The sequence below is a fragment of the Chiloscyllium plagiosum genome, unplaced genomic scaffold (assembly GCF_037043375.1).
Source record: "Chiloscyllium plagiosum isolate Xiang-an unplaced genomic scaffold, Cpla_swu_hap1 HiC_scaffold_31, whole genome shotgun sequence".
Taxonomy (NCBI): Eukaryota; Metazoa; Chordata; class Chondrichthyes; order Orectolobiformes; family Hemiscylliidae; genus Chiloscyllium; species Chiloscyllium plagiosum.
The window spans coordinates 36,467,806-36,495,403 of NW_028270169.1; the positions used below are offsets into that span (position 1 = coordinate 36,467,806).

The following is a 27,598-nucleotide window of genomic DNA, read 5'->3' on the forward strand; positions in this document are numbered from 1 at the left end:
GAAATGAGACCTCAGTGGCACAAATTCGGTTCTCTTACAATCTTTCTGTCAACACTGAATTAGATTTGATGCAGAGTTTTTCTGGTTGTCAAAGTAATTCCACTCCTTTGCTTTCCACACCTGCTATAAAATGTTCACAGAACTTTTTTAAAAACCCTCAAATGTTTACTCACTCAACCCAAAAATAAACCAGTGATTTAGTTCAATTCCTAGTTTTAACAATAGCATTAATCTTTATTCATTCACAGGATGTGACCATCTCTGACGAGGTCAGCATTTATTGCCCATCTCTATTGCCCTCAAAGGCAGTAGTGGTGAGCCACGGTTTTGAATCACAGAACCATATGTGCACATTATCCATAGAGCAGTTAGGAAAGAAGTTCAAGGATTTTTGACTCAGCAACAGTGACAGAACAGCTACATAGCTTTCAGTCAGGCTGAAAGCAGCTAGTGGAACTTTCAGATGCTCCATTCATAAAGATGGTAGAGGTTGTGGATTCAGAAGATGCAGTTGAAGGATTGTTCTTGAGTTGCTGCAGTACATCTTGCAGATGGTACACACTGCTGCTATTACACACGTGGTGGAGGGGAACTGAATGTTGAAGGTGATGGATGTGATGCCAATCAAGCAGGCTGCTTTTGTCCTGGATTACATAAAGCTTGAGTGTTATAAGCACTGTACTCATCCAGGCAAGTATTCCACCACATCAATTTTTGTACAAGAACTTCAAGTTTGACATTTAGATTTTGTTTGGTTTCTGGAAAGATGTGAGGAGAAAAAAAATGATTCAAAACTCAAAGTTTCCTTCAAGCCTAAAATGTTCAAGTATTTCTGTTGTCTTCAAAGTACTGATCAAATAAGAATATTTTTCAGGTCAACACCAGCAGGGTTACTTTAACTTTTTTTCTAATGTACCTTTTATAAAGTATTTGGAAATACACAGTAAGGTTCTCTAAAAAGTAAAAAAAAATGTAAGGAATAACCACCAGACGATATTAATAGGAGAAAAATCTAACATTAGAAGACAAATTGGACGAAGATATTATACAATAGGCAGATCCAAAGTAGTCAAATAAATTATTCACAGCAATTTTCACAAAGGACAACTATAGACACATTCCAGACATAGCAAATGAGGCTAGTGACCCATAACATATGGAAGTGGATAAAAATTACCACGCAAAACCTGAAAGGATTAAATATTCATAACATTCTTGTAGAGGATGACGTACATTCTGAAATCCTCAGGTAATTAAAGAATACTTTCTCCAGATTTCTACAAATCATGGACAAATATCTGACATTTGAAAGATGGCAAATGTAGTATCAACATTTAAGCCTACATTTGAACCTAACAATCACAAATCAGCCAATTTAAGAACCTGAGCAAAAATGCTTAACTGTCTGCTATGAACCTGTAAAAGTGAATATTTGAACAGCACAGCTATCAAGAGCAATAGATCATTCGTGACAGATCTACAGAACTCCTTAACAGAATTACTCGGGTCATGGAGAATAACAACACAGTAAATCTAATTTATCTGGAATTTCTGACAAAAATATTTAAGATTTATCGAATGATTGATGAATTGTTTTGACAGATTTAGTGTAAACAGTACTAAGTATTCTGACTTGACGCAAGTGCTGGGACTGCAAGTGCAATGACATGGACTTTTCAGTAAAAGTAATGGCTATCAGGGCTCAATACAACAATGGCTAAATTGGATACATTAGCAACATGTGTTTCCAGCAACACATTTTTCAGCTCTGATCTCCAGCATCTGCAGTCCTCACTTTCTCCTACATTAGCAACTGCCAATTACTGCAAATGCGCAAAGCAAAGAAAATAAAATTACAGTCCGAATTCCCTGCTCTTCAGAAACTTCACTCAATTCCACAATCTAACACATGGAGTGGCTTATCATTGCAGTGATTACATGTAAGAAAGCCACAAAACATGCTTGTAAAGTCTGGGACTTATCCATTTGTGTAAGCAAATTGTTAATTGCAAGACAAGTTTCAACTTCTGCAAACAGCTTCAATGACAATGAAAATTAACTTTCATAACCTCTCACTCCTTCAGAGTTTAATTATTGTTGAAGGCTTTCAGAATTAAAAGAGGCAATTTTTTAAAAATGTTTTCTTTCTGTTCATTTTACCTTTCCCTGAATCCATGTTGTCCTTATTGTACAGCTTTCCAGACATATTTTGACATTGAATTATCTATTTAACTTAAAGCTATTAGTTTAGACCTTGCATGTCTCAGCAAGAATTCGTAATTCTAATTTTGTTAAGATGATACAGTTATATGCTCTGATAACAAATTCCAAGTCCCCTTTAGAAGGAGCCAGGTCTTATCATTGTAAGTTCCAATGCAAAATTCGATAGAAAATATCATGATGCCATTCAATTACTATTTACAACATATGGTACATATGACTCTTTTAACTCAACTTTGCTTGCACTCTAATATGTCAAACTACCTTCATGTTTCAGTTCCAAATTCCACATATTTCAGAATGTCCATTTTATCTTGAGATAGGAGTATTTCTTCAGTAATGTGCTCATGTATACAGCAAACTATTTTGTAATTGCTATAAAAAAACTGAACTACATTAAGCCTTAATAATTTTTTACTCTTTGGAATATCATATAAAATTTTTCAGCATAACAAGTATATTAATTTTTAAATAGCAGCTGAAAAATAAAAGAAGACTGCTCCACATCAGCTGTTGGCCAGAGTTAGCAACAATACACAACAGTCTCCAAGCAGCTTTTCATGGTTTCTCTGCAAGAGATTCAGTATTATACATAAAATTTCAAAATAACACTTGGGAAATGTTCTTAAAGTGGCTGTGTCAAAAGCCAAGGTCACATGGAAGTTGAATAAGTAGCCACACTGATATTTGAAACGGAAAAGTACATAGTAGGATTTTTCTTTGGACTTTGAGTTACAAATCTCAAGTATGAAGTTATTGCAAAGCTCATCTTTCAAAATTTCCTTAACAGGGTTAAAATGTTTTTTTCTGGGCAACAGTTTTGTCACTTAACTCATCCATTAACTAATCATACAGATCTCTGAACTTCAAAAAAATATGAAAAGTTATGCTAGGGCACTTTTCTTCACTTGTGGAAAAAATAACTTGAAAATAAAAGCAGTCTCCAATTTCTGTTGAAAGTAATTAATTAAATCAAGTCTTCCTGAACCTTAGTTTAGCTTCGTGCAAGAACTCTGATAACGTGAGGACATCTTTGGTTAATTGCATTAGTACTTATCACAATAATAAATGGACCTATACCTTTGCTTCTTTCATATTGTTCATAACATTGCCCAGATCCTCTACATCAAGGACAGATGATTCAGTTTCATCTTCCACTCCAGATCCTTCTTCACTCGTTGTTTCAAACAGTTCTTCCTGGAGGAAAGAATAAGAATCAAAACAGATGAATCAGAAACAACTAAGGTTAACTGCAAATCATATATCACCAAATAAATCAGTAAATGACTGACATATATCCACATGTCACACCTCATCTTTAGTAACTTCTGGTAAAGTCTCACTTCAATCATTTCAGGCTTTTCATCTATGAACCTGCGGATTTCTGTGTTAAAATTAGATTTCATTATACAATTTGCCAGTTACAACATTGATGTTAATTAAATAGACAAATGTTTACTTATGAATATTATATCAGTTGAAGAAATAAATCTGCCCAATGGAGGGACCCAACGAAACATTATTCACAATGTCATAGACCTATTAGCATCTTCAAGGTTTGAAGATACATGTTCTCTTTATGAAATGGCAGAGGATTCTCAGTCTGTGGAGCAACCTGGGTAAACTCTAAAATTGGTACTTCTGTTGACTTCCAATCCTATTCAAATCGATTTCAACAGCACATACTCTGATTCATCAACATAAGAATGTTGTTTCGAATTAAAGGCAAGATAATGGTGACTGCTATTGTTTAAGCATGCAGCAATTTCAAGCAAAGTGCAAATTAAACTCATAATAATCCAAATTTACTGTTCATATTGTACTGCTTTATCATTAGCTTTACAATAATAGCATTTGTTATCTGACTCCCCAGTGAAATGCACTGAATGGTGCAAGACTACAAAATTTGCAATGTTATGTACAAACTAAACTTGTGAAAAGAATGTTGCCTTGTCCATTCTGGTCCAATATTAATTCCATGACTGTTGTTAATCACAGCTATTTGACATTTCTGGCACTGAAAATTAATACAAATATTGATTTTTATTCCTTCCTATTTGAATTTACAAAATTTTTTAAATGTTTAAAATTAAAAAGGTTTCTCCTTTCATTTCTGTATTTGCATTTTTCCACATTTTCAATCCAGCCATTCTTTCTTTGTGTCTGATTTGACACTGAATTCCCTCTCCTCCCCCTCGTTCCCTTTAATTCACACTTTGTGCTCCTTGCACTGGTCACTCTGATTCCATATGCTCCATTTCCATTACTGTGATGTTATCAACTTCAACTTTCAGAAAACTAACCCACATAAAAATAATTTAAAACCTAAAAATTCAACTGCAAACCTTTAAACAGATTCCTTTAAATGTCATGCCACTGCAAAGTTTGGCCCAGTGATTGTATACATCAGTTGAAAAATGTCTGTTCACACTGCTGACTACAATTTTAAACATGATGGAAGTACCTTACAGAAATGTATTATTTATTCAATTTTTGTTTAAAGGTTAAATGCACAATGTTTAAGGTGATACCTAAATGTTGGGAGAGCAACTCTTTTTTTGGGATAAGCAGTACACCTGAAGCAAACAACTGCACAAAAAAAAAATCCAATGTGAGATAAATCAAGCCAACGCACAAAGCCAGTGAGCTGCAAAATAACAAGAAGTTGAGTGGCAGAGACCAGTTAGATTGGCAGCACGATTTAAGGTATAACTTTGACAGGAGTCATTGGTGTGCATTGAAAGAAACAGATTTAATTTGGATTAGCTAAAACTGACAATACTATATAAGCACAAGAGTTATCACGTCATGCCTAAATGCGCACCACAAAATTAACACTGGCAACTTTAAATCTGATTGTATCCAACCCGAGCAATATGAGAAAAAAGATTTAACAAACGCTCAGCCTTAAATAAATTTGCATTCACGTGAAACCGCTAGAGTGAGAAATCAAAATTAGTTTTAAAAAATTAATTTTGTGTTGATAATGCTGACTAATGCCACATTTTTATCACATTATCAAAGGGAAAGTTTGAAAATGCTCACTAAATAGATCAATGTGGCGGCAACAGTTCTCAGAAGAACAAAATGCAACAACTCCGATATCAAAACAACTGCAAAGTACCGTAAGCACAGCAGCCTTAGAAACAAATCACTTAGCAAAAGTGAATGATAACGAGGGAATTCGAAATTTATGAACTCCGCTTTGGAAATTGCACTTAATTAAGAGACTTCCTGAGAATGAGTTTCAATTTGAAATAAAGTAAGAACAATTTTTGCTGCATCTTACCCCCAGTGGACTGTTGCACTTCGTTCTGATCGCAAATGCCAGTATCACATGGGGAGGCAAGTGGTGTAATGGTTGTGTCACTAGATTAGTAATTTAAGCCTCAAATTTATTGCTCTGTGAAAATGGCTTTGAATCCTACTGCAGTAAATGAAATTTGAATTAATAATGAAAAAAAGCTAGTATATTAGCAAATCATGTAACCACTATTGTTTATCATAAAAACTCATCTGGCTCACCAATATCACTGAAGGAAATTTGCCATTCATGCCTAAGCTAGCCTACATTTGACTCCAGACAATATGGTTGATTCTTAACTTCACTCTGGGCAATTAGAAGTGGGCAATACATTGGCATCACCAGCAATGAGCACATCCCATCAGCAAAAACATGCTCTTGAAATGTAACAGCTCAGAACGGAGTAGAAAGTTTGATAGGGTGGCGAGTGTTGAAGGCTGGACTGAGTAACAGAGATAAGGATGGGTGTGGCTATGAATAGATGTAAGCAGGAGGTGAAAATTTTAAAAGGAAGATGATGTGGAGGCAGAAGACCAATGATTACTTGTAAACAGACAAAGATAACAGTAAAAGTTATACGTATAGACTTAAGATAGACCATTGAAAGTTAAACTGGAAATTAAAATACCAGAGCAGGTTTGGTAATCAGTGTCCAAAAGAAAAAGAAAAAATTTTTATAATAAGTGGACCAAAGATATTTCTTGCAGTCAGAAAACCAATGCTTGCTGGGAAACCTTGGAAAAACTAGGCTCACTTTAAGCAAAGAAGTGATCAGATTAAATGGTAGTAGACATGATCAGAGTGACAGTCAAAATGTATTTGAATTTACCACATTGTTCCCTTCACCCAAGTCATTAATATAAATTGTAAAGAGCAATTACCCCAACATATCACTAGTATCCTATTTGTATTAGCTTCCTATCCTAAAGTTAACTCATTTATTTCTACTTTTTTGACCTTTAATCAAGTTTTCCTGACCAAAACATGAGCAAAGCCTGCAACTGGTCAATAGTTCATAACAGTGTCTGAGTATTTGATGACTAAGGCAACAAAGATTAAGAGTTACTTGGTACTGTTGATGGCTTGCAGGTGGTCTCAGTAATCTAATACTCTATTGGACAGAGGGCCTAGATCCAGGGACTGTCCTTAACTATAGTATCTATACTTTTTATCCAAGTATCAACATCGAAAGAGGTCAGTATCTCAGGGTCATGGGTATGGGAAACAGAACTTTAGCAGTCAGTAGAGTTTCTCCTTCTCCAATGTTTTTCAAGGCTCATTTCCCACCTTAATTGTTGCAATCAGGCACTCTGCCAGGTAGGAAATAAGCATTTACTGACAAAACAGCTAATTCCATTGACAGCTACTGGCAAGAAGAACCAAACGTGGTGAACAAGAAAGAAGAATGATAGAACAGTTCAGGTAACTGGATAGTACTGAACTTAACATCCAGATCAGACTCCCTCTACCTTCTATCCACAAAACTACTTTAATAAAAGAATTTAACTGACAAATTAGGAATGGTAATGGGTTCAACAATTCTGCATGAAATAGCTGTTAGAAAAAGTATTTATTCCTTTTTCCCAGTCTATACATATTAGAGTGAAAATCTAACCGCATGTGACCTCTCTATGTGACATAAAACACACTGCAGAGGTGGACTGAAATGCGTGTGTTTGCATGGATATACTTGTGCGCGCATTTGACTCTTGAAGAAAAGGTCTTAACCATTCACAAGGTGCATTAAGGTAAGCTTGGTTTTAGAAGTCCAGTTACCAAAACTTGTGTTACCACTTATCAGTGAACAAAAGGAAGGGAAAGTCACTCTGAATACAGATGTAAGCTGAATCCCTCATGAGTACATTGCTGAGGGCAGAGTAGTGGGGGGGGGGGGGGGGGGGAAACCTTTGTTACACTGAGTCAGTTACCTTTGATGTGATTTAGTTTACCTCTTCACTACTGTGATCTTTCATTTTTTCTGGCACTTCGTCATTCTGACTGAATTCTTTGTTATGCTTCTGGTCGTTGGTCTTGCATTTCCCCTTTTGGCAGCTACCACTACACTCCTTGTTTTCCTCTTTGCAGAGTGCTTGTACTCTGCTCAAGAACGTAGCTTGCCAATCATCAAAGTCAGCTTCAATACTGCCATGTTTGCTCTTCACTACATTGCAGTCACCTTCTCCTCGAGTCATAATACGACTGGCACTCAGCATCCACAGCCACATGTCAATATTCTTGCCGACCTGAAACAGTACGTGCACTGCACAGTTAGTTATAATGGTTGATTTCACTGCTGAAGTAAATTATGAAGATCTACTGGGTATACAGAAAACTATCAGTAAAAAGAATTTCCAATCTTTGTATTAAGAACAAAAATCAATGATTAGCTGCACAGATAATCATGAAATAGAAAAGCAGTTTAGGAAAACTATTAGATTCCAAAGCTGTGTGCAAATATATTGGGCTTTTTAATCAATCCGACAACTTCACATTTATTTTTACAGGTCAAGATTTATATTATCAGCTATGTTTTTAAACCCAGATTCAAATTCTCATTTTCATGGTGAGATTTCAACTCGTTCCCACCGAAAAACATGAACTACATCACAACGGAATGTACACAAAAACTATGAACAATACATAACGATAGAGCAAAAACATATTCAGGATGGCTGCAATCTTACTACTACATTGCTAACACCTTTAACCACACTTTGGCGGCAATAGCAATCTATCCTGTACTGATGTGTTTTCACAAAGTTGAAATAACATTAAAAAGAAAACCCACACAGACAAAAGAATGAAAACTTGATCAGGTCTATGCAGCACAGAGCTATGTAGAATCTACAGCAAAGACATAGAATGATTTGCTCAACTGGTCTCTGCTTCCCACAATGCTTTATAGAGTCTCTTCCCACCCTCTACTGGTCATTGGCATTGGTCAAACTCTAATAAAATTGAATAAGGCAGTTAATTCTTTTCATATTCTAAATTGAGAATTCTGTATGTATTTTTAAATACTGCAGCCAAATGGTAGAACCCTAAACAGGTGCAGGAGTCAATATACTGTACTTACAGTGTTGTAGTGATTTTCATAAAGAGAGTTGCCCAAGCCAAACACTGCATATCTCAAACCTTTAAGATAGGTTTTGCCATATCTGAAGTCATGTGTTGCATCTTCCAACCACTTACAAAACCAGGCAGCACTTTCATTTGGTTTTCCATCAGTGTATGTGGAAATCATGAATGCACAGATAGTTTTACTGTAGACCTGCACAAACAAAGCATTTTTTTTCTAAATAAGCCAATTAATGCAGTAAATATATCTCTGTAATATCTCAGCCCATCTATCATCTTTCCAAATGATCATTTTGGGTCAAACGACAGTTTACATAAATTAACATTTTTAAAATTTTCTCAGAATCAGAGTCTGAAAAGCATTTTTTTTAAACAATTCATGAAATGTGGGCATCATTGGCTAGGCCAGCATTTATTGCCCATCCTTAAATGCCCTTTAGGTGGTGAGCTGACTTCAGGAACTGCTGCAGTCCATTTAGTATCAGTATAATCATAATGTCATTAGGGAGGGTGTTCCAGGAGTTTGACGTCGTGATATTAAGAAATTGTGAAGATCAGATTGTAGGAAACTTTGCAAAATAATTTGTTTTTGGGACTTCTATTTCAAAACATCTCAAAATTAAAATTTTAAAAAGTCATAAATTTTAGTCATTGATGGTTAAAGATTGCAATATTCTGTGTTATTGGAACAATACATTAAAGTATTAAAAGTGACCAATTTATTTCTGTCTGACAGGGTTATAAAGTTAGTTCAGCAGATCTAGAACTTAGATTTGATGTTAGTGAATAATAATCACCATAAACATTGTAAATGTTATGAAGTTGAGATAAAAGTACTGTCCATGAAATGTGTGGGGGCAATCTCAATAAAATTCTTGCCGAGACACTAATTACCCATTCCCACTCAGGATAGCCAGAATTGGGAATGAAAAGATACAAATGGAAAATGGAATAGGCAACTTTTTAATGCTGAAACTTGCTGCTGAGACCCAGTCTGAAACTACATTTAGAAACTGACGACAAACACTCATCTGCATAAAATAGTAAATCATCCAACTTGTCCCTGCAATGTGGCAAGGTGCTAGTTACCCAATTTCATTTCATCAGGACTTTCATTAACAGCATACAAATTAACCAATGTTAAGTAACCAACCTCTTCCACCAGGTTTTCATCTGGATCATATTCCTTCAGATCAATAACTTCCACAGGTAATCCAAGTTTTTGTACAGACTCTGCAAGAATTGCGGCAAACCTCTGAAATACAAGATCATTATTAAGAAAAATCCTCAGGAAGTCAACATTTAGAAATTGTATGCTGCAAAAATTCTGTCTGGAACTAATTCTGGATTGTAGCAATAGCAGCCTCAGTTCGAATCCATGTCACAGCTTTGGGAAAAAACAGTGTCTTCTAATATCTGGCCCATGCACTTTGAATAAGGATATCTGAACCAAATTATTTACAAATCCATTTCTGTTTGCCAAACAAGAAGTGAAATTCCTTCTCAATATTTCACCACACTGCAACAAAAGTACACAGCACATTTAACATAAATGGCGCTTCATTATGGGATGAAAAAATTGGAAGAGACTGAACAGACAAATTTCAACAGACAACATTTCTGAAGATAGAGAGACTAAGATAAAAGAAAATTTCATACAAGGTAATTGTTTTGCCAAAGATGACGGAGCAAACAGGAGAGGGACATTTAATAATCCGTTTTCACAAAAGCAGGGTGAAAAAGCTGGGATATCTTTCCAAAATGTTGCAAAGGTCATTTACAGCCATACAGACAGAGATATACAGCACGGACACAGACCCTTTGGTTCAACTCGTCCATGCCGACCAGATATCCCAACCCAATCTAGTCCCACTTGCCAGCACCTTGCCCATATCTCTCCAAACCCTTCCTATTCATATGCACATCCAGATGCCTTTTAAATGCTGCAATTGTATCAGCCTCCACCACTTCCTCTGGCAGCTCATTCCATAGACGTACCACCCTCCATGTGAAAACGTTGCCCCTTAGGTCTGTTTTATATCTTTCCCCTCTCACCCTAAACCTATGCCCTCTAGTTCTGGACTCTCCCACCTCCCAGGGAAAAGGCTTTGTCTATTGACCCTACCCCTGGCCCTCATGATTTTATAAACCTCTATAAGGTCACCCCCTCAGCGTCTGACACTCCAGGGAAAATAGCCCCAAGCCTATTCAGCCTATCCCTATAGCTCAAATCCTCCAACCCTGGTAACATCCTTGTAAATCTTTTCTGAACCCTTTCATGTTTCACATCATCCTTTAGATATTCCAAAAGTGGCCTAACCAATGTCCTGTGCAGCCGCAACTCCTCCCAACTCCTGTACTCAATACTCTAATCAGTAAAGAAAAGCATACCAAATGCCTTCTTCACTATCCTATCTACTGGTGACTTAGATTTAGAGCAAGACAATAAGCTTTAGCTACAGATTTGCAATAGACAAATCCCAGAAACCACCCCCCACCCCAGGTTCTCCATGTTGCTCTCCTGCTGATGTCTCAGTCCTCCATCTTCTGTAGCGTTCCAATGATTCGCGATACAAACTTGCAAAACAGCACCCTCATCCTTTGGCACTCTGCAGCCTTCCAAACTCAACAATGTACTCAAAAATTTCAGACTGTAATCTGTGCCCCCTTTTTACTTCCTTTGTTTTTGCAAGTTCTGGCCTTGTTCATTTTCTCTTTTCTTTGATTTCAGACAGCGGTCAGTTATCATTCAACCACTCACAATTTTTCTCAACACTTATTTTGTTTCTTAACTTGTCCCATTACCAATCTTGGTCTTGCACCACCAAGAATATATCATTTAACCTCTCCATGCTTCCCATCCTTTCACAGAACTATCCTTTTCCATGCTTCCCCCTTTGACTTAATTGAAACCTTTCCAACTTTTTCCAGTTTTAATGAAAGCTCATTGATCTGAACATTAACTGCTTTTCCCTCCACTGACACTTCCACACCTGTGGTGTATTTCTTGTTTTCTTCTGTTTTTACTTTAGATTAGATTACTTACAGTGTGGAATAAGACCCTTCGGCCCAACAAGTCCACACCGCCCCGCCGAAGCGCAACCCACCCATACCCCTACATTTACCCCTTACCTAACACTGCGGGCAATTCAGTATGGCCAATTCACCTAACCTGCACAGCTTTGGACTGTGGGAGGAAACCGGAGCACCCAGAGGAAACCCACGCAGACATGGGGAGAATGTGCAAACTCCACACAGTCAGTCGCCTGAGTCGGGAATTGAACCCGGGTCTCTGGCGCTGTGAGGCAGCAGTGCTAACCACGGTGCCACCATGCCATTTCATTGCTTCAAATTTTTTCCAAAGAGAGATCCCAGTTTTAAGCTTGAAAATTGTTCCCTGTTTGAGTAGGGATACAGCAATTTCAGCTCTGTCAAAGTCCCATGGCAGACATTGCTGACTCAGAGCTTGCAAATCCAAAGCTTCAGTTCATGATGCTATTCAAGATTCTAACCCCCACTTTGGGAATTTCTGTTTTATTTATTCGTAATATCTCAGACTTTCTTCATTCTAGCATATCTTATGTGCATATACTGCTGGAATATAAACCAGCCAAAAACCATGCAAGTTACAAACTCATTATCAGCATCCTGATTTAGTTCAAGGGGTTCTAGCCTTTCACCAAAGGCCTGGCAATTCACCCTGTTAAATAAAATCAGCAAGTCCTATTTTTACTTGTAGCTCCTGTCTGAATTTTGGAAATTTGAAATAGATTACTTTTAGCACAGATTCCTCAGTGGAGCAAAAATGCAGAATTATCAAAGCATGGATTTAAACAACTTTGAAATTTCATAATATACATCTTTGAAGGTGACAAAAACATGACTAATTATTTATAAAATGCCCTGCAAAACAAAATTTCTACTTTCTGGAGATGAGCAAAGGCAAGCTAACAGTCCAAAGACTTGCCTATCCTTGTAAATTACTCAATGAGCCAGAAAGGTTGGGTAATCAATAACAATTCCTTGGGAGAGCTATGGACTAGCTCAGATATTTGATAAACCACAAAATCAGATTCTGGAAATCTGAAATAAAACAGAAAATGCTAGAAATGGTCAACAACCCAGCAATAGCTAAAAAGAAAAACTAAGCTAATGTTTCAGGTTGATGTTAACATATCAGAAAAAAGAAACATAGGATCTTGAGCAAGATTCTGCTATTTTGTCCTTTGAGCCTGTTCTGCCTTTCAATTAGATCATAGGTGAGCTGTTGTGATCTCAACCCCACTTCCTGTCTCCCTTGACTATTAAAAATCTAATTTTACTTGGAATAAATTCAATGACATAGCCTCCACTAGTTTTTGGGAAAGGGAATTCCACAGGCTAACAACATTCAAAGAAATTATTTTCCTTATTTTTGTACCAAAAGGGACACTTCATATTTCCAAACCATCCATTAGTTCTAGTCCCATTCCAGGCACCCGAAAGCATTATGTGATTCAATAAAAGTGCCGCTCATTCTTCAAAACAAGAAGGTGTGAATCTTCAATTTGGATCGTAATCTCCTATCCAAATTGATTAAAAACCATCCACTTGCCTATGATGCAGCCTTTTCAGCTGAATATATGGGAGGATTGCTAAGACAGATACAAAACGGTTGACGGTAAGGATGGCAGGTGGGTGAGAAGGTCCAATCAAGTCTTCCCAGTGTCAGATTGGGAGGTGATTGCAGTGCATCGATTCAGGTTAGGAAGATGAAGGGAGGGTGGAAATCGGGTTTCAAATCAGGGTTTATGGTGAGTTTGGGGTGGAGAACTGGGGTTAGGATAGTCAGCTCCAGGGGTGTAAGGCTAGGAGAATGATCCATTTAATTCTTAACCAGTCTTTACAGCACATTTTAGTTCTCTAACCTTTCCTGGGTAACAATAAAACTCAAGGCAGTTGGAATCCTCTACAGGGTCTGGGTGCGAGGTAATTACCTATAAGAAGTTTAAGCTTTTCTGCCAAATCCTGCTGAGTCAGCTATGACAGGATCTCTGCATGCCCAACTCCTGTCTACACTGCTGCAACAACTGCCAAGATATGGGCCTATGGCTGATTACTGGCTGGACCAACCTAGGTCCAATCTCAGTATTCAGGTGTGTCACTTTGGAACAGGCTAGCAACCACATTAAAACAGAAATTTGATGAATGTTTCAACAATTCCTAATGTATATGCACGATAAACAGTAAAAAGCTAGAATACTAAATATTATTTTCATGTTATGAAGGGAATTCAAGCCTATGTAATTCATCACTACAGCCAATTATATGTGAAAAACTGTAATTTGAGTGTATTTTCGACATATGAAGTATTGTTATAAAACTTTAAGATGGAGTGAGATCAAAGCTAAAGTGTGAAGGTGAACACTTGCTTACTAAAATTTGAAATGTGTATGTATTTTAAAAATCTTACCTTAGCAGTACCAGTCTGAGAGCCAAAGAAAATCTTCACCCCAGCAATGTGAACTTCCTTTACTTCTTGGACTAAGTGTCCATTTTGAATAACTTCATCAGCCTCGTTTGGTGCGATGTTGTCCTCATTTTTCTGCTGTTCAAATTTGTGCAAACAGTCAACTTCTTTGGATTTTTAAAACAAAAACCCCTCCAGTGTGAAAACAGGCCCTTCGGCCCAACAAGTCCACATCAACTCTGTGAAGAGTAACCCATTCAAACCAATTTCCGTACCCAATTATTCTACATTTACCCCTCACTAATGCAACTAAGCTACACATCCCTGAACACAATGGGCAATTTAGCACAGCCAAATCACCTAACCTGCACATCTTTGGATTGTGGGAGGAAACCAGAGCACCGGAGGAAACCCACGCAGACCTGGGGAGAATATGCAAACTCCACATAGATACTCGCCTAAGGCTGGAATCGAACTCTGCACCCTGGTGCTGTGAGGCAGCAGTGCTAACCACTGAGCCACCATGTCGCCCCTCATTAACAAAATCTTTTCACAAGAAGCAGTATGCTTTTCATTATATAGTGTGTTCATAATATACAGGCAACCAAATACATTTATACAATCAAGATATTTTCACATTCTTGAGAAAATGGAAAACAGAAATAGCTGTACAAAATATCAATTTTCAAACTAACAAATGTAATCTACAAAAAAGTTTTAAAGACTAAGCCAGGTAACAATAAAATACTTACATACTGATTGTCTTTTCTGTCCATTGTTTGAGTCTCATAAATTAGTATCGAAGAAATGATCTTCACTGATATTCTTTTGACTCACACTGCTATTCACCACCTCATCCATGAGGACATTTTAAATGCTCAAATCACCGACAGAAACTTACATTTCAATACCTTACTACCTCTGTCACAAATTATGCAGATACAGAGCTTTATAAATGTATTACCTTGTTGTGGTTTTTACTCAAATACTCAACAGTTGCCCAAACTCCTATGGCAACAACAATTGTCGAATAGATGTAATGTCTAACATGCCACAATGACAACGCACAAGTTTTCAAGGAGTTCCAGGTATCAAAGATGTAAACTAGAAAAGAGAATCAAAAAAGCCTCAGTAAACATCATGTGACTTATAACACTATGGTGTTGGATCCCCTATGATCTACGTTTAACTCCCACTTAAATGCACAATTATATTTTTAAATTCTGCCTTAGTCTCTCATCTATTTACTCTTATAACCCTCTCTCTGTTCACTGGTGACAGTGCTGCATTGCTGAAGGTGCTGTCTTTCAGATTAAGACTATGTCTCTGCTGTCAAGGTAAAAACATCATTCTGTTACTCAAAGACCACTCTAATGATCTATCCAACGTTGATCACTTCATCCGATTCCTGTGTTGTGAATGGATATTTTGTTAACTTTATTTCCAAAGAACAGTGGCTGCAATTCAACATGTATTTCAAGAACCTGCAGACTGTACAAAAGCAAATTAATTCTTTATATATAATTCAGCCTGAACCCTCCAGTCCTCTGGCCTCATTTCATGCATCATGTCCAAGCTGTCTCTGTCAAAAAGTCTCTAAAAATCTCTTAGCGAGTTTTGAGAAGATTTGTAGCTCAGGTTGAGGTTCTGGATGTAGGTTTGCTCACTGAGCTGAAAGGTCCATTTCCAGATGTTTCGTCACCCTACTAGGTAGTGGGCCTCTGGGCAAAGCACTGTTGATAATTCCTGCTTTGTATGTATGTATATATATATATATATATATATAATATATATATATATATATATATATATATATATATATATAAAATATATATATATATAATATATATATATATTTAGGATTCTTTGGGTTGGTGATGTCATTTCCTGTTCTTTTTCTCAGGGGGGTGGTAGATGGGGTCTAACTCGATGTGTTTGTTAATAGAGTTCCGGTTGCAATGCCATGCTTCTAGGAATTCTCATGCGTGTCTCTGTTTGGCTTGTCCTAGAATGGATGTGTTGTCCCAGTCAAAGTGGTATCCTTCCTCATCTGTATGCAAGGATACTAATGAGAGAGGGTCACGTCGTTTTGTGGCTAGTTGATGTTAGTGTATCCTGGCAGCTAGTTTTCTGCCCGTTTGTCCGATGTAGTGTTTGTTACAGTCCTTGCACAGTATTTTGTAAATGACATTAGTTTTGCATGTTGTCTGTACAGAGTCTTTCAAGTTCATTAGCTGCTGTTTTAGTGTGTTGGTGGGTTTGTGGGCTACCATGACGCCAAGGGGTCTGAGTTGTCTGGCAGTCATTTCTGAGATGTCTTTGATGTAGGGGAGAATGGCTAGGGTTTCTGGACGTCAACTAGCCACGAAATAACATGACCCTCTCTCATTAGTATCCTTACATACAGATGAGAAAGGACACCACTTTGACTGGGACAACACATCCATTCTAGGTCAAGCCAAACAGAGACACGCACTAGAATTCCTAGAAGCATGGCATTCCATCCGGAACTCTATTAACAAACACATCGAGTTAGACCCCATCTACCAACCCCTGAGAAAAAAAACAGGAAATTACATTGCCAACCCAAATATATAAATACAAAGCAGGAACAATTAACAGTGCTTTGCCCGGAGGCCCACTGAAGATGTTACCTCATAGGGTGACGAAATGTCTGGAAATGAACCTTCCAGCTCAACAAACAAACTTACATCCAAATCTCTTTCTTTTAACCCTCAGTTTCTCTATTTGTCTCTCCTCTTGGAAGATTCTTATTAAAATCCATTGCTCAAACTATAGACTTGGACGTTATTCCTAATCTTTCCTCTAGTCTGTCATCTATGGTCAGGTACTGAAGTGACTTACGAAATGATAGAGGACAAGTAAACACGTCAAACTAAAGGATAAAAGCCAGGAAAAAGGATATCATTTCATAGTAGTGCTGATGGGCCAGGCCTTATTCAGAGGAATAAAAATGTGGTTGCTAGACTTCTGAAACAAAAACAGAAACTGGAGGAACTTAGCAGGTATTTCAGCATCTGTGGGGAGAAAGCAGAGTTAACTTCTCTGAAGGAGGGCCACTGGACTGAGCTGATGTCTCCAGCAATTTCTGTTTGTGTTTCTAATTCAGAGGGATTTCTTTATCAAAATCGTAATCAACAATTGTACTTTCAACTAGGTAGAGGGAGGAAAATTATGAAAGATTGAATAATGAGATGGGGGATTATTTTGAACAGTTTAATCGAGAGAAAGTGAATTACATTGATGAAAACTTCTCTCCCTCCAGCAATATGTTAAACAGACACGTTCAACAAAACAGACGGGCGAGATATTCAGGAACGAGGTGGAAGATTACCAAAGAAAGTTAAGAGTCTGACAGAAGACCCCTACTATATCGGGAATAGGGTGATGTTTTATAAATAATTGTAAACTTCAGGTTGCTTCCCATCAATGGGAAGGGGCGGCAGTGGCCTTACTCACCATCATCCCGCTGTTCGCCACAGCCCGGCCGGCAAAGGCATAGTAAAACCAGGCTGAGGAAGTGCTGCATGGCCGCTATCCCGGCCAAGGAGCCGCTCCTCTCCGCTCGGCACTAACTCAGGAACATGGGAGAAAACTGCAGGCTCCACACCGAGCTCCTCATCGCCACACACTGAGCGCCGCCATTAACCCCGCCGAGCATGCCGGGAGAACTCCAATACAACAACAACTTACAGCAACCCAACTCTGAACCACATGGTCAAAGAAAATAATATTGTACTCTCAAACACTCAACTCCAACCACAGTGACACCTGTAGCACTCCCACTTGACTCCAACCACATTGTCATCTAGAATACTCCCGAACATTACTTCAAAAATTACATCACCTATAATACTGGAATTGTAAACACTCAACTCCAACCACACTCCACCCAAATACTCCAATCACATTGGTATTTATAACACTCCCAGATATTCAAGTCCAACCACATTGTCATCTACAATACTCCTAAATATTTAACTTCAAACATTTCATCATCTAAAACACCCCCAGTCAACTTCAAAAAAGTGTAATCAAAATGAGCTCAAAAGAACACAGAAAGGTGAATGCAGTGGACAGACAAATGGCAGATGTTTCATGGGCCATTGCCAGCTCAGTCCTTTGTATGAACTTCTGCTCATGCTGAAAGTTGCTGCCACCACACTGATTAAGTGTAAAAAAACCTCAAGACTTCTTGATCTTGTGTGGGAGAGGAAAATCTCTTCCTTGTCATGAATAAGATACCATTTCATCACATGTCAACAGCCAGCTCTAATACTGTTGTGATAGGCATTGTTAGAGACTTTTGAGGAAGATCTAATGTAAGAACTCATCCCACTGAGATCCTCAACTATTCTCCCACAAGACTATATCACAATATTATATTGAGAATGTCCTCAATATTAATCTTTTCAGACCCATGTACAACAGCAGGTGATACTTGAGACAGGGAAGTGGAAGTGATTTGTTCTGATAGGATGAATACAAAGATACAATATAAAAATCGCAATTCTAAACAAAGTGCACTAGAGGGACCGGGACATGCATTTACAAAAATAATTGAAATGACTGGACAAGTTGAAAGAGTGGCTAGGAAGTATATTGCACATCATTAATTATAGTACAAATAAAGTATGATCACAATTACCTGATGAAGAAGCAGCGCTTCAAAGCTAATGCCTCCAAATAAACCTGTTGGACTATTACCTGGTGTTGTGCAATTTTTTAAACTTTGTCCACCCGAGTCAAATATCAGCTCCTCCAAATCAATCACAATTAAAGATATGTTAAACTTGTGAAGAACATTGGTTCGGTCTCAACCAGGATATTGCATCTGTTTTGGGTACCAGACTTAAGGAAGGATATGAAGGCATTGGAGAGATAGAAAATTTTCAGCTTCAAACCCATCATCATGCCTGGAAGGACAAGACAGCAGATATAGGAGACACCTGTAAGGAAATCTGTCTTGGAAATATATGACCATATATTTGTCATAGGGTTAAACTTCTGGAACGCCCTCCCTAATAGTATTGTGGGTCTCCCTACAACAAATGGATTACAACTGTTCAAGAAAGTAGCTAACTACCACCTTCTCAAGGGCAAGAAGATATGGGTAATAAATGCAGGCCTAACCATCATTGCACACAATGTTTAATTATTTTTTTTTAATTGAAGAGGTTGGGACTGTTTTCCTTTGAGAAGTGATAGATTAGTGCCATTTAAAATGAACAGGAGTCTGTATCAGTAGATATGGAAAGCACTTCGTATTCATGATTTGGAGGTGCCGGTGTTGGAATGGAGTGGACAAAGTTAAAAATCACAATGCCAGGTTCTAGTCCAACTAGTTTATTTAGAAACAAGCACTTCCAAATAAACCTGTTGGTGTGTGATTTTTAAGTTCTTGTTCATGCAGAGTTATTGAGTCATAGAGAGGTGCAGCATGGAAACAGACCCTTTAGTCCAACTAGTCTATGCCGACCAGATATCCCAACCTAATCTTAGTCCCATTTATCAGCACTTGGCCCATATCCCTCTAAATCCTTCTTATTCGTATACCCATTCAGATGCCTTTTAAATACTGCAATTGTACCAGCCTTCACCACTTCCTCTGGCAGCTCATTCCATTCAGTAACTACCCTCTGCATGAAAAACCTGTCCCTTAGGTCCCTTTTATATCTTTCCCCTCTCACCTTAAACCTATGCCCTTGAGTCTGGACTCCCTCACCCCAGGGAAAAGACCTTGTCTATTTATGCTTTCCATGCCCCTCATGATTTTATGAACCTCTATGGAGGTCATCCCTCAGCCTCCGATGGTCCAGGGAAAACATCCCTAGCCTATTCAGCCTCTCCCTATAGCTCGAATCTTCCAACCCTGGCAACATCCTTGTAAATCTTTTCTGAATCCTTTCAAGTTTCACAACATCCTTCCAACAGAAAGGAGACCGGAATTGCACACAATATTCCATAAGTGGTTTAACCAATGTCCTGTACAGTCCCATAATGACCTCCCAACTCCTATACTCAATGCTCTGACCAATAAAGGAAACATACCAAATGCCATCTTCATTATCCTATCTACCTGCGATTCTACTTTTAAGGAACTATGAACCTGAACTCCAAGGTCTCTTTGTTCAGCAACACTCCCATGACCTTACCATTGAGTGTATAAGTCCTGCTCTGATTTGCCTTTTCCAAAATGCAGCACCTCACATTTATCTGAATTAAACTCCATCTGCTACTCCTCAGCCCATTGGCCCATCTGATCAAGATCCCATTGCAGTCTCAGGTAACCTTCTTCACTGTCCACTACACCTCCAATATTTGTGTTGTCTTACGAAGTGTGCCTCCTATGTTCACATCCAAATCATTTATAAAAATGGTGAAAAGTAGTAGACCCAGCACCGATCCTTGTGGCACACCACTGGTCACTAGCCTCCAGTCTGAAAAGCAGCCCTCCACCACCACCCTCTGTCTTCTACCTTCAAGCCAGTTCTATATCCAAATGGCTAATAATAATTGAGAACAAGACAGCATAGATTCAAGATAATTGGCAAAAGAAGAAATGGCAATGTAAGGAAAAAACTTTTTTCATGTTGCAAATGCTGCAGGTAGTGTCCTAACCCAGGACAGCTGCTTCATAAAAGACCTCCCTTCCATTTCAGAGTGGGAGTATTCACTGATGTTTGCACAGCTTTCAGCAACACTCTGACTCCTCAGATACTGAAGCTGTCCACAAATACTCAAGATGCTCGGCACCATCCAAGACAAGACATCTCACTTAATTGACACTTCATCCACTACCTCCTCCTGCATGCACTAGATGGTGTCAGCAGAATAGACTCGTCCACTCAGTTCACTTTTCCTTTTTCTTCTTCTTTTCTTGTTTTTAAAAATGTTTTAGTTTTTTTCCTTACCTTCTGGAAAGAGCTCAGTTGTGGAGGCAGTAACAGCAACTGCATTGCAGCTTCATCGGGTCTGGAGCATGACAGTAGCTGAGTGCCTAGAGAGGGAGCCTATGGCGCTCAGTGGCATTGGGGCTCACTGCAGTCAGGTGTGCGACAGCAACGGGGGGCTTAGATCAGGTCTTCAGTAGTCAGCTAGAGGTCTGATGTGTGACAGCAGCTCAGAAATCTGGATTGGGATTTTGATGGTGAGGGATTGAGCCCAATGCAGGAAGTGCGTGCCCAATGCGACAATGAGGGAGCTCCCCTGGCATCTGTGGCAGTGGTGAGACCAGGCAGCCTGAGGTCTCCGAGGGAATGGGCCAGAGCGGAGGAGATCAAAATCTTGCAGGGAGTGTGAGCCCAGTATGGCTAATCACTTAAGAAAGTCTATTGAAATTTTAGCTTCATTTCTTCATTTTTCAACTTAATACTAAGAAGGACATTAATATTTAACTTCTAACTTTGTGACTTTATTTTTCTACTTTGTACCTAATGGCACCGGGAATGGTGAAATTATACACTTTTCACTGTACTCATGTACTTCTGACAGTGTGTACCATACACAAGATGTGCTGCAGTAACTCATCAGGACTCCTTTGAAAGTGTTATCATCCTAGCTGATATTATTATTGGATAAGTCAGATCCTAGACTAAAATCTGGTTCAATAGATCAAATTTTGTTTTTCTTCAGTTTTAACAAGGTGGTCTTTCAGTGAAACACAAACATGCATTGATGCAGTATTGGGTTTAACAATGAAACAGAAATTTATGATGCAAAAGAAATGAAGATAAAATACAAACCCAAACAATTTACATACAGCACATGTTTAAAGAGTTCAACATACACAGTAAAGATACAATCCCATTAATTGCAAAAGCATACAATTACAAAATGCCCTTTTGTACTAACAAATGGTTTGACTTACCCGTTATTTCAATATCCAGTCATTACAATCTGAAAACCTTTTCCTCGATTCATCATATAATTGGGCATTAACTTTCTCAGCCTCAAATGACCTCTCTGGGGTTCTAACCAAACACTTCTGGTCTGGAACTTTTAAACAAATCTTTTACACTTATGTAAACAATTTTAACACCTCAAAACTATTTTTTCTCTTTCTTAGGAGCAATTACTGTATATATCCAGCCTGAGCTAAGAACTGTGCACAATTGGCCAAACTGAAGCTAAAGAAGAAGAATTTTTTTCAAGCTGTGCGTAAATCTCCTAAGCCCAAAACTTCCCAGAATATTTTATCTGAAAGCTTAATGCACTACTTTGTTTACTTTGTTCATTTGTAAACCATCCAAATGTAAATAAATTCAGATTAGCCTCCGAAACTCACTCTCTAATACTGTTTAAAAAACATCACCATTGCCACAAAAATACTTACAAGTTAATCATTAAGCCTTTCAGAAACATTTCAAAAATCCAAACTAAAAAATAAATATAAATCAAATACCTGACATCACTGCCACATCTTCCAAACCACTCAGAAGGATAAGTGTGGCAGATGAATGGGTATCCCACCACTTGCAGCACTGTGACCTCTTCACTCAGCGAGTCCCTTTCTCACTGCCACAGCGCCGTGACCTCTTCAGCCCTCTAGCTCTTTGCACGTGCACTCAGTTCTCCTCCAAGCCACACACTGCCATGGCTTGGAACTATCTAGCTGTTTTCTCACTGTCACAGGGTCAAAGTTCTGGAACTCCCTCACTAACAGTGCCATGGGTGTACCTACACCACATGGCTGTAGTGGTTGAAGAAAGCATTTAACCACCACTTTCTCCAGGGCAATTATAGATGGACTACAGATGCTGATTTAGCCAGCAACACTGTCATCCCATAAGAAAAGTTAGGACCAGTAATGCACTACTGAGAGAGTGGTAGAGACAGGAACAAGCAAGGCATTTACATGTGAAGTGAAGTATTATCTGAAAAGGAAGAAAGATGCAGAGCAATGAGAAGGTGGGGGGAGTGGTACAAATTGCACTGTTCCACCAGAGAGTCAGCACAGATATGAAAAGTCTCTTTTGTTCTTCAACCACACTGAAATTCTGTGAACTCAAGAAACTCTAACAGTCAAAACAAATCATACTCCCCAACTTCAGTCCGCTCCAGCAACTTTAATAGTTCACAAATCTCACATGGTTAAGTGAATTCAGATTAAAATTATACACAGAGTTCAATGTTATACAATTCAAAAGTAAATGTGAATACAATATAACTGCATTTCAATAACATCTTTGATGTAATAAATTTTTCTATCATGGTTATTAAATGGAAAGTACAAGATCAAGCACTCCTATTACAGTTGAGGAATAGCTTATGTTCTCAAAGCATGATACCCCCATAGGCTTATCCCACATAGCAACACTTACCTCCTCAGAATCCCTGCTGATACCTGCACCCTCCCCCTCAGATACTCTATAGTTACTTATTCCCCAACACACATACATTCACTACACTTATCACCCACCCGTAACTAATCACTCCTTCCAATACTAATCACCTCCACCGTACCTACCAGTTATCAATCTTCCCCACACAACACTAATCCACCTCCCCTTCAACAAATACTTATCAACATCTAATCTCCGCCCCCCACACTTGTTACTTCCCCTACCCACCACTAATCACCTCTCCCTCAACCCCCATTTAGAACCCTGACCTACTAATCATCCCTCCCATATGCAACTAGACCCTGGCCCCACATCACCTCTCCCCAGCCATCAACCCGCCTGATACTAATCCCGCAGTGATCACATATTCAACATTAACCCCCCACACACCCATCACTCTTACCTGACACTAATCACCACCACCCAGCACTCCCACCTGATACTAACCCCCACCCATCATTCCCACCGAACACTAACCAGCCCACCCACCCATCACCTAACATTAATTCCCCCACCTGCCCATCACCCTCGCCGACACCAGCCTCACCCACTGCCCCAAATAAACACTAACACCCACACCACCCGTCAACCCCACCCAACGCTAACATCACACCTACCCTCTACCCCCACCTGCCTTTCACCCCCACCAACACTAATCTCACCAGCCTTTCACCCCCTCTGAAAACTAATCCCACCCGCCTTTAACCCCCACCCAACACTAACCCCACCTGCCTTTCACCCCCACCCAACACTAATCCCACCTGCCTTTCACCCCCACCCAAAGCTAACCCCACCCGCCTTTCACCCCCACCCAACAGTAACCCCACCCAACCATCACTGCCACCCAACACTAACCCCACCCATCCACCCATCTGCCCCACCCAGCACTAACCCCACCCAAAACTAACCCCACCCAACACTAACCCCACCTACCCAAAACTAACCCCACCCAACACTAACCCAACCCACCCAACACTAACCCCACCCACTCATCTCCCCACTCCCAACACTAACCCCACCCACCCAACACTAACCCCACCCACTCATTTCCCCACTCCCAACACTAACCCCACCCACCCATCTCCCACCACCCGACACTAACCCCACCCACCCACCCATCACCCACCACCCGACACTAACCCCACCCACCCACCCATCACCCACCACCCGACACCCACCACCCGACACTAACCCCATCCACCCACCCATCTCCCACCACCCGACACTAACCCCACCCACCTCCCACCACCCGACACTAACCCCACCCACCTCCCACCACCCGACACTAACCCCACCCACCTCCCACCACCCGACACTAACCCCACCCACCTCCCACCACCCGACACTAACCCCACCCATCTCCCACCACCCGACACTAACCCCACCCATCTCCCACCACCCGACACTAACCCCACCCATCTCCCACCACCCGACACTAACCCCACCCATCTCCCACCACCCGACACTAACCCCACCCATCTCCCACCACCCGACACTAACCCCACCCATCTCCCACCACCCGACACTAACCCCACCCATCTCCCACCACCCGACACTAACCCCGCCCACCCACCCATCTCCCACCACCCGACACTAACCCCGCCCACCCACCCATCTCCCACCACCCGACACTAACCCCGCCCACCCACCCATCTCCCACCACCCGACACTAACCCCGCCCACCCACCCATCTCCCACCACCCGACACTAACCCCGCCCACCCACCCATCTCCCACCACCCGACACTAACCCCGCCCACCCACCCATCTCCCACCACCCGACACTAACCCCGCCCACCCACCCATCTCCCCCCTCCCGACACTAACCCCGCCCACCCACCCATCTCCCCCCTCCCGACACTAACCCCGCCCACCCACCCACCTCCCCCCTCCCGACACTAACCCCGCCCACCCACCCACCTCCCCCCTCCCGACACTAACCCCGCCCACCCACCCATCTCCCCCCTCCCGACACTAACCCCGCCCACCCACCCATCTCCCCCCTCCCGACACTAACCCCGCCCACCCACCCATCTCCCCCCTCCCGACACTAACCCCACCCATCTCCCACCTCCCGACACTAACCCCACCCATCTCCCCCCACCCGACACTAACCCCACCCATCTCCCACCACCCGACACTAACCCCACCCATCTCCCACCACCCGACACTAACCCCACCCATCTCCCACCACCCGACACTAACCCCGCCCACCCACCCACCTCCCCCCTCCCGACACTAACCCCGCCCACCCACCCATCTCCCACCTCCCGACACTAACCCCACCCATCTCCCACCACCCGACACTAACCCCACCCATCTCCCACCACCCGACACTAACCCCACCCATCTCCCACCACCCGACACTAACCCCACCCATCTCCCACCACCCGACACTAACCCCACCCATCTCCCACCACCCGACACTAACCCCGCCCACCCACCCATCTCCCACCACCCGACACTAACCCCGCCCACCCACCCATCTCCCACCACCCGACACTAACCCCGCCCACCCACCCATCTCCCACCACCCGACACTAACCCCGCCCACCCACCCATCTCCCACCACCCGACACTAACCCCGCCCACCCACCCATCTCCCACCACCCGACACTAACCCCGCCCACCCACCCATCTCCCACCACCCGACACTAACCCCGCCCACCCACCCATCTCCCACCACCCGACACTAACCCCGCCCACCCACCCATCTCCCACCACCCACCCATCTCCCACCACCCACCCATCTCCCACCACCCGACACTAACCCCGCCCACCCACCCATCTCCCCCCTCCCGACACTAACCCCGCCCACCCACCCATCTCCCCCCTCCCGACACTAACCCCGCCCACCCACCCATCTCCCCCCTCCCGACACTAACCCCGCCCACCCACCCACCTCCCCCCTCCCGACACTAACCCCGCCCACCCACCCACCTCCCCCCTCCCGACACTAACCCCGCCCACCCACCCATCTCCCCCCTCCCGACACTAACCCCGCCCACCCACCCATCTCCCCCCTCCCGACACTAACCCCGCCCACCCACCCATCTCCACCACCCGACACTAACCCCGCCCACCCACCCATCTCCCACCACCCGACACTAACCCCGCCCACCCACCCATCTCCCACCACCCGACACTAACCCCGCCCACCCACCCATCTCCCACCACCCGACACTAACCCCGCCCACCCACCCATCACCCACCACCCGACACTAACCCCGCCCACCCACCCATCTCCCACCACCCGACACTAACCCCGCCCACCCACCCATCTCCCACCACCCGACACTAACCCCGCCCACCCACCCATCTCCCACCACCCGACACTAACCCCGCCCACCCACCCATCTCCCACCACCCGACACTAACCCCGCCCACCCACCCATCTCCCACCACCCGACACTAACCCCGCCCACCCACCCATCTCCCACCACCCGACACTAACCCCGCCCACCCACCCATCTCCCACCACCCGACACTAACCCCGCCCACCCACCCATCTCCCACCACCCGACACTAACCCCGCCCACCCACCCATCTCCCACCACCCGACACTAACCCCGCCCACCCACCCATCTCCCACCACCCGACACTAACCCCGCCCACCCACCCATCTCCCACCACCCGACACTAACCCCGCCCACCCACCCATCTCCCACCACCCGACACTAACCCCGCCCACCCACCCATCTCCCACCACCCGACACTAACCCCGCCCACCCACCCATCTCCCACCACCCGACACTAACCCCGCCCACCCACCCATCTCCCACCACCCGACACTAACCCCGCCCACCCACCCATCTCCCACCACCCGACACTAACCCCGCCCACCCACCCATCTCCCACCACCCGACACTAACCCCGCCCACCCACCCATCTCCCACCACCCGACACTAACCCCGCCCACCCACCAATCTCCCTCCACCCGACACTAACCACGCCCACCAACCCATCTCCCACCACCCGACACTAACCCCACACCCCTTCCGACACTAACCCCACCCACCTCCCCCCTCCAGACACTAACCCCACCCATCTCCCCCCTCCCGACACTAACCCCACCCACCCACCCACCCATCTCCCCCCTCCCGACACTAACCCCACCCACCCACCCATTTCCACCCTCCCGACACTAACCCCACCCACCCACCCATCTCCCCCATCCCGACAC

General features: G+C 42.2%; 1 protein-coding gene across 4 annotated transcripts in view; it reads right to left on the minus strand.

Moving 5' to 3' along the window:
- tyw1 (tRNA-yW synthesizing protein 1 homolog (S. cerevisiae)) overlaps window positions 1–17,728 on the minus strand; it is a 124,637-nt gene extending 106,909 nt beyond the window's left edge. Inside the window, exons 1-7 of one of the 4 annotated variants that reach the window (XM_043718611.2) lie at window positions 17,532–17,725; window positions 15,016–15,155; window positions 14,055–14,186; window positions 9,756–9,857; window positions 8,601–8,795; window positions 7,474–7,767; window positions 3,301–3,417 (exon numbers count right to left, since the gene is read on the minus strand). In XM_043718611.2, coding sequence (XP_043574546.2) covers window positions 3,301–3,417; window positions 7,474–7,767; window positions 8,601–8,795; window positions 9,756–9,857; window positions 14,055–14,186; window positions 15,016–15,155; window positions 17,532–17,601 — 1,050 coding nt within the window. In that variant the 5' untranslated portion in view covers window positions 17,602–17,725. Of the gene's footprint in view, window positions 1–3,300; window positions 3,418–7,473; window positions 7,768–8,600; window positions 8,796–9,755; window positions 9,858–14,054; window positions 14,190–15,015; window positions 15,156–17,531 lie in introns of all 4 variants that reach the window. The other 3 variants (XM_043718610.2, XM_043718612.2, XM_087977418.1) reach the window with 3 other exon arrangements.
- Between the last annotated feature and the right edge of the window lie 9,870 nt (window positions 17,729–27,598).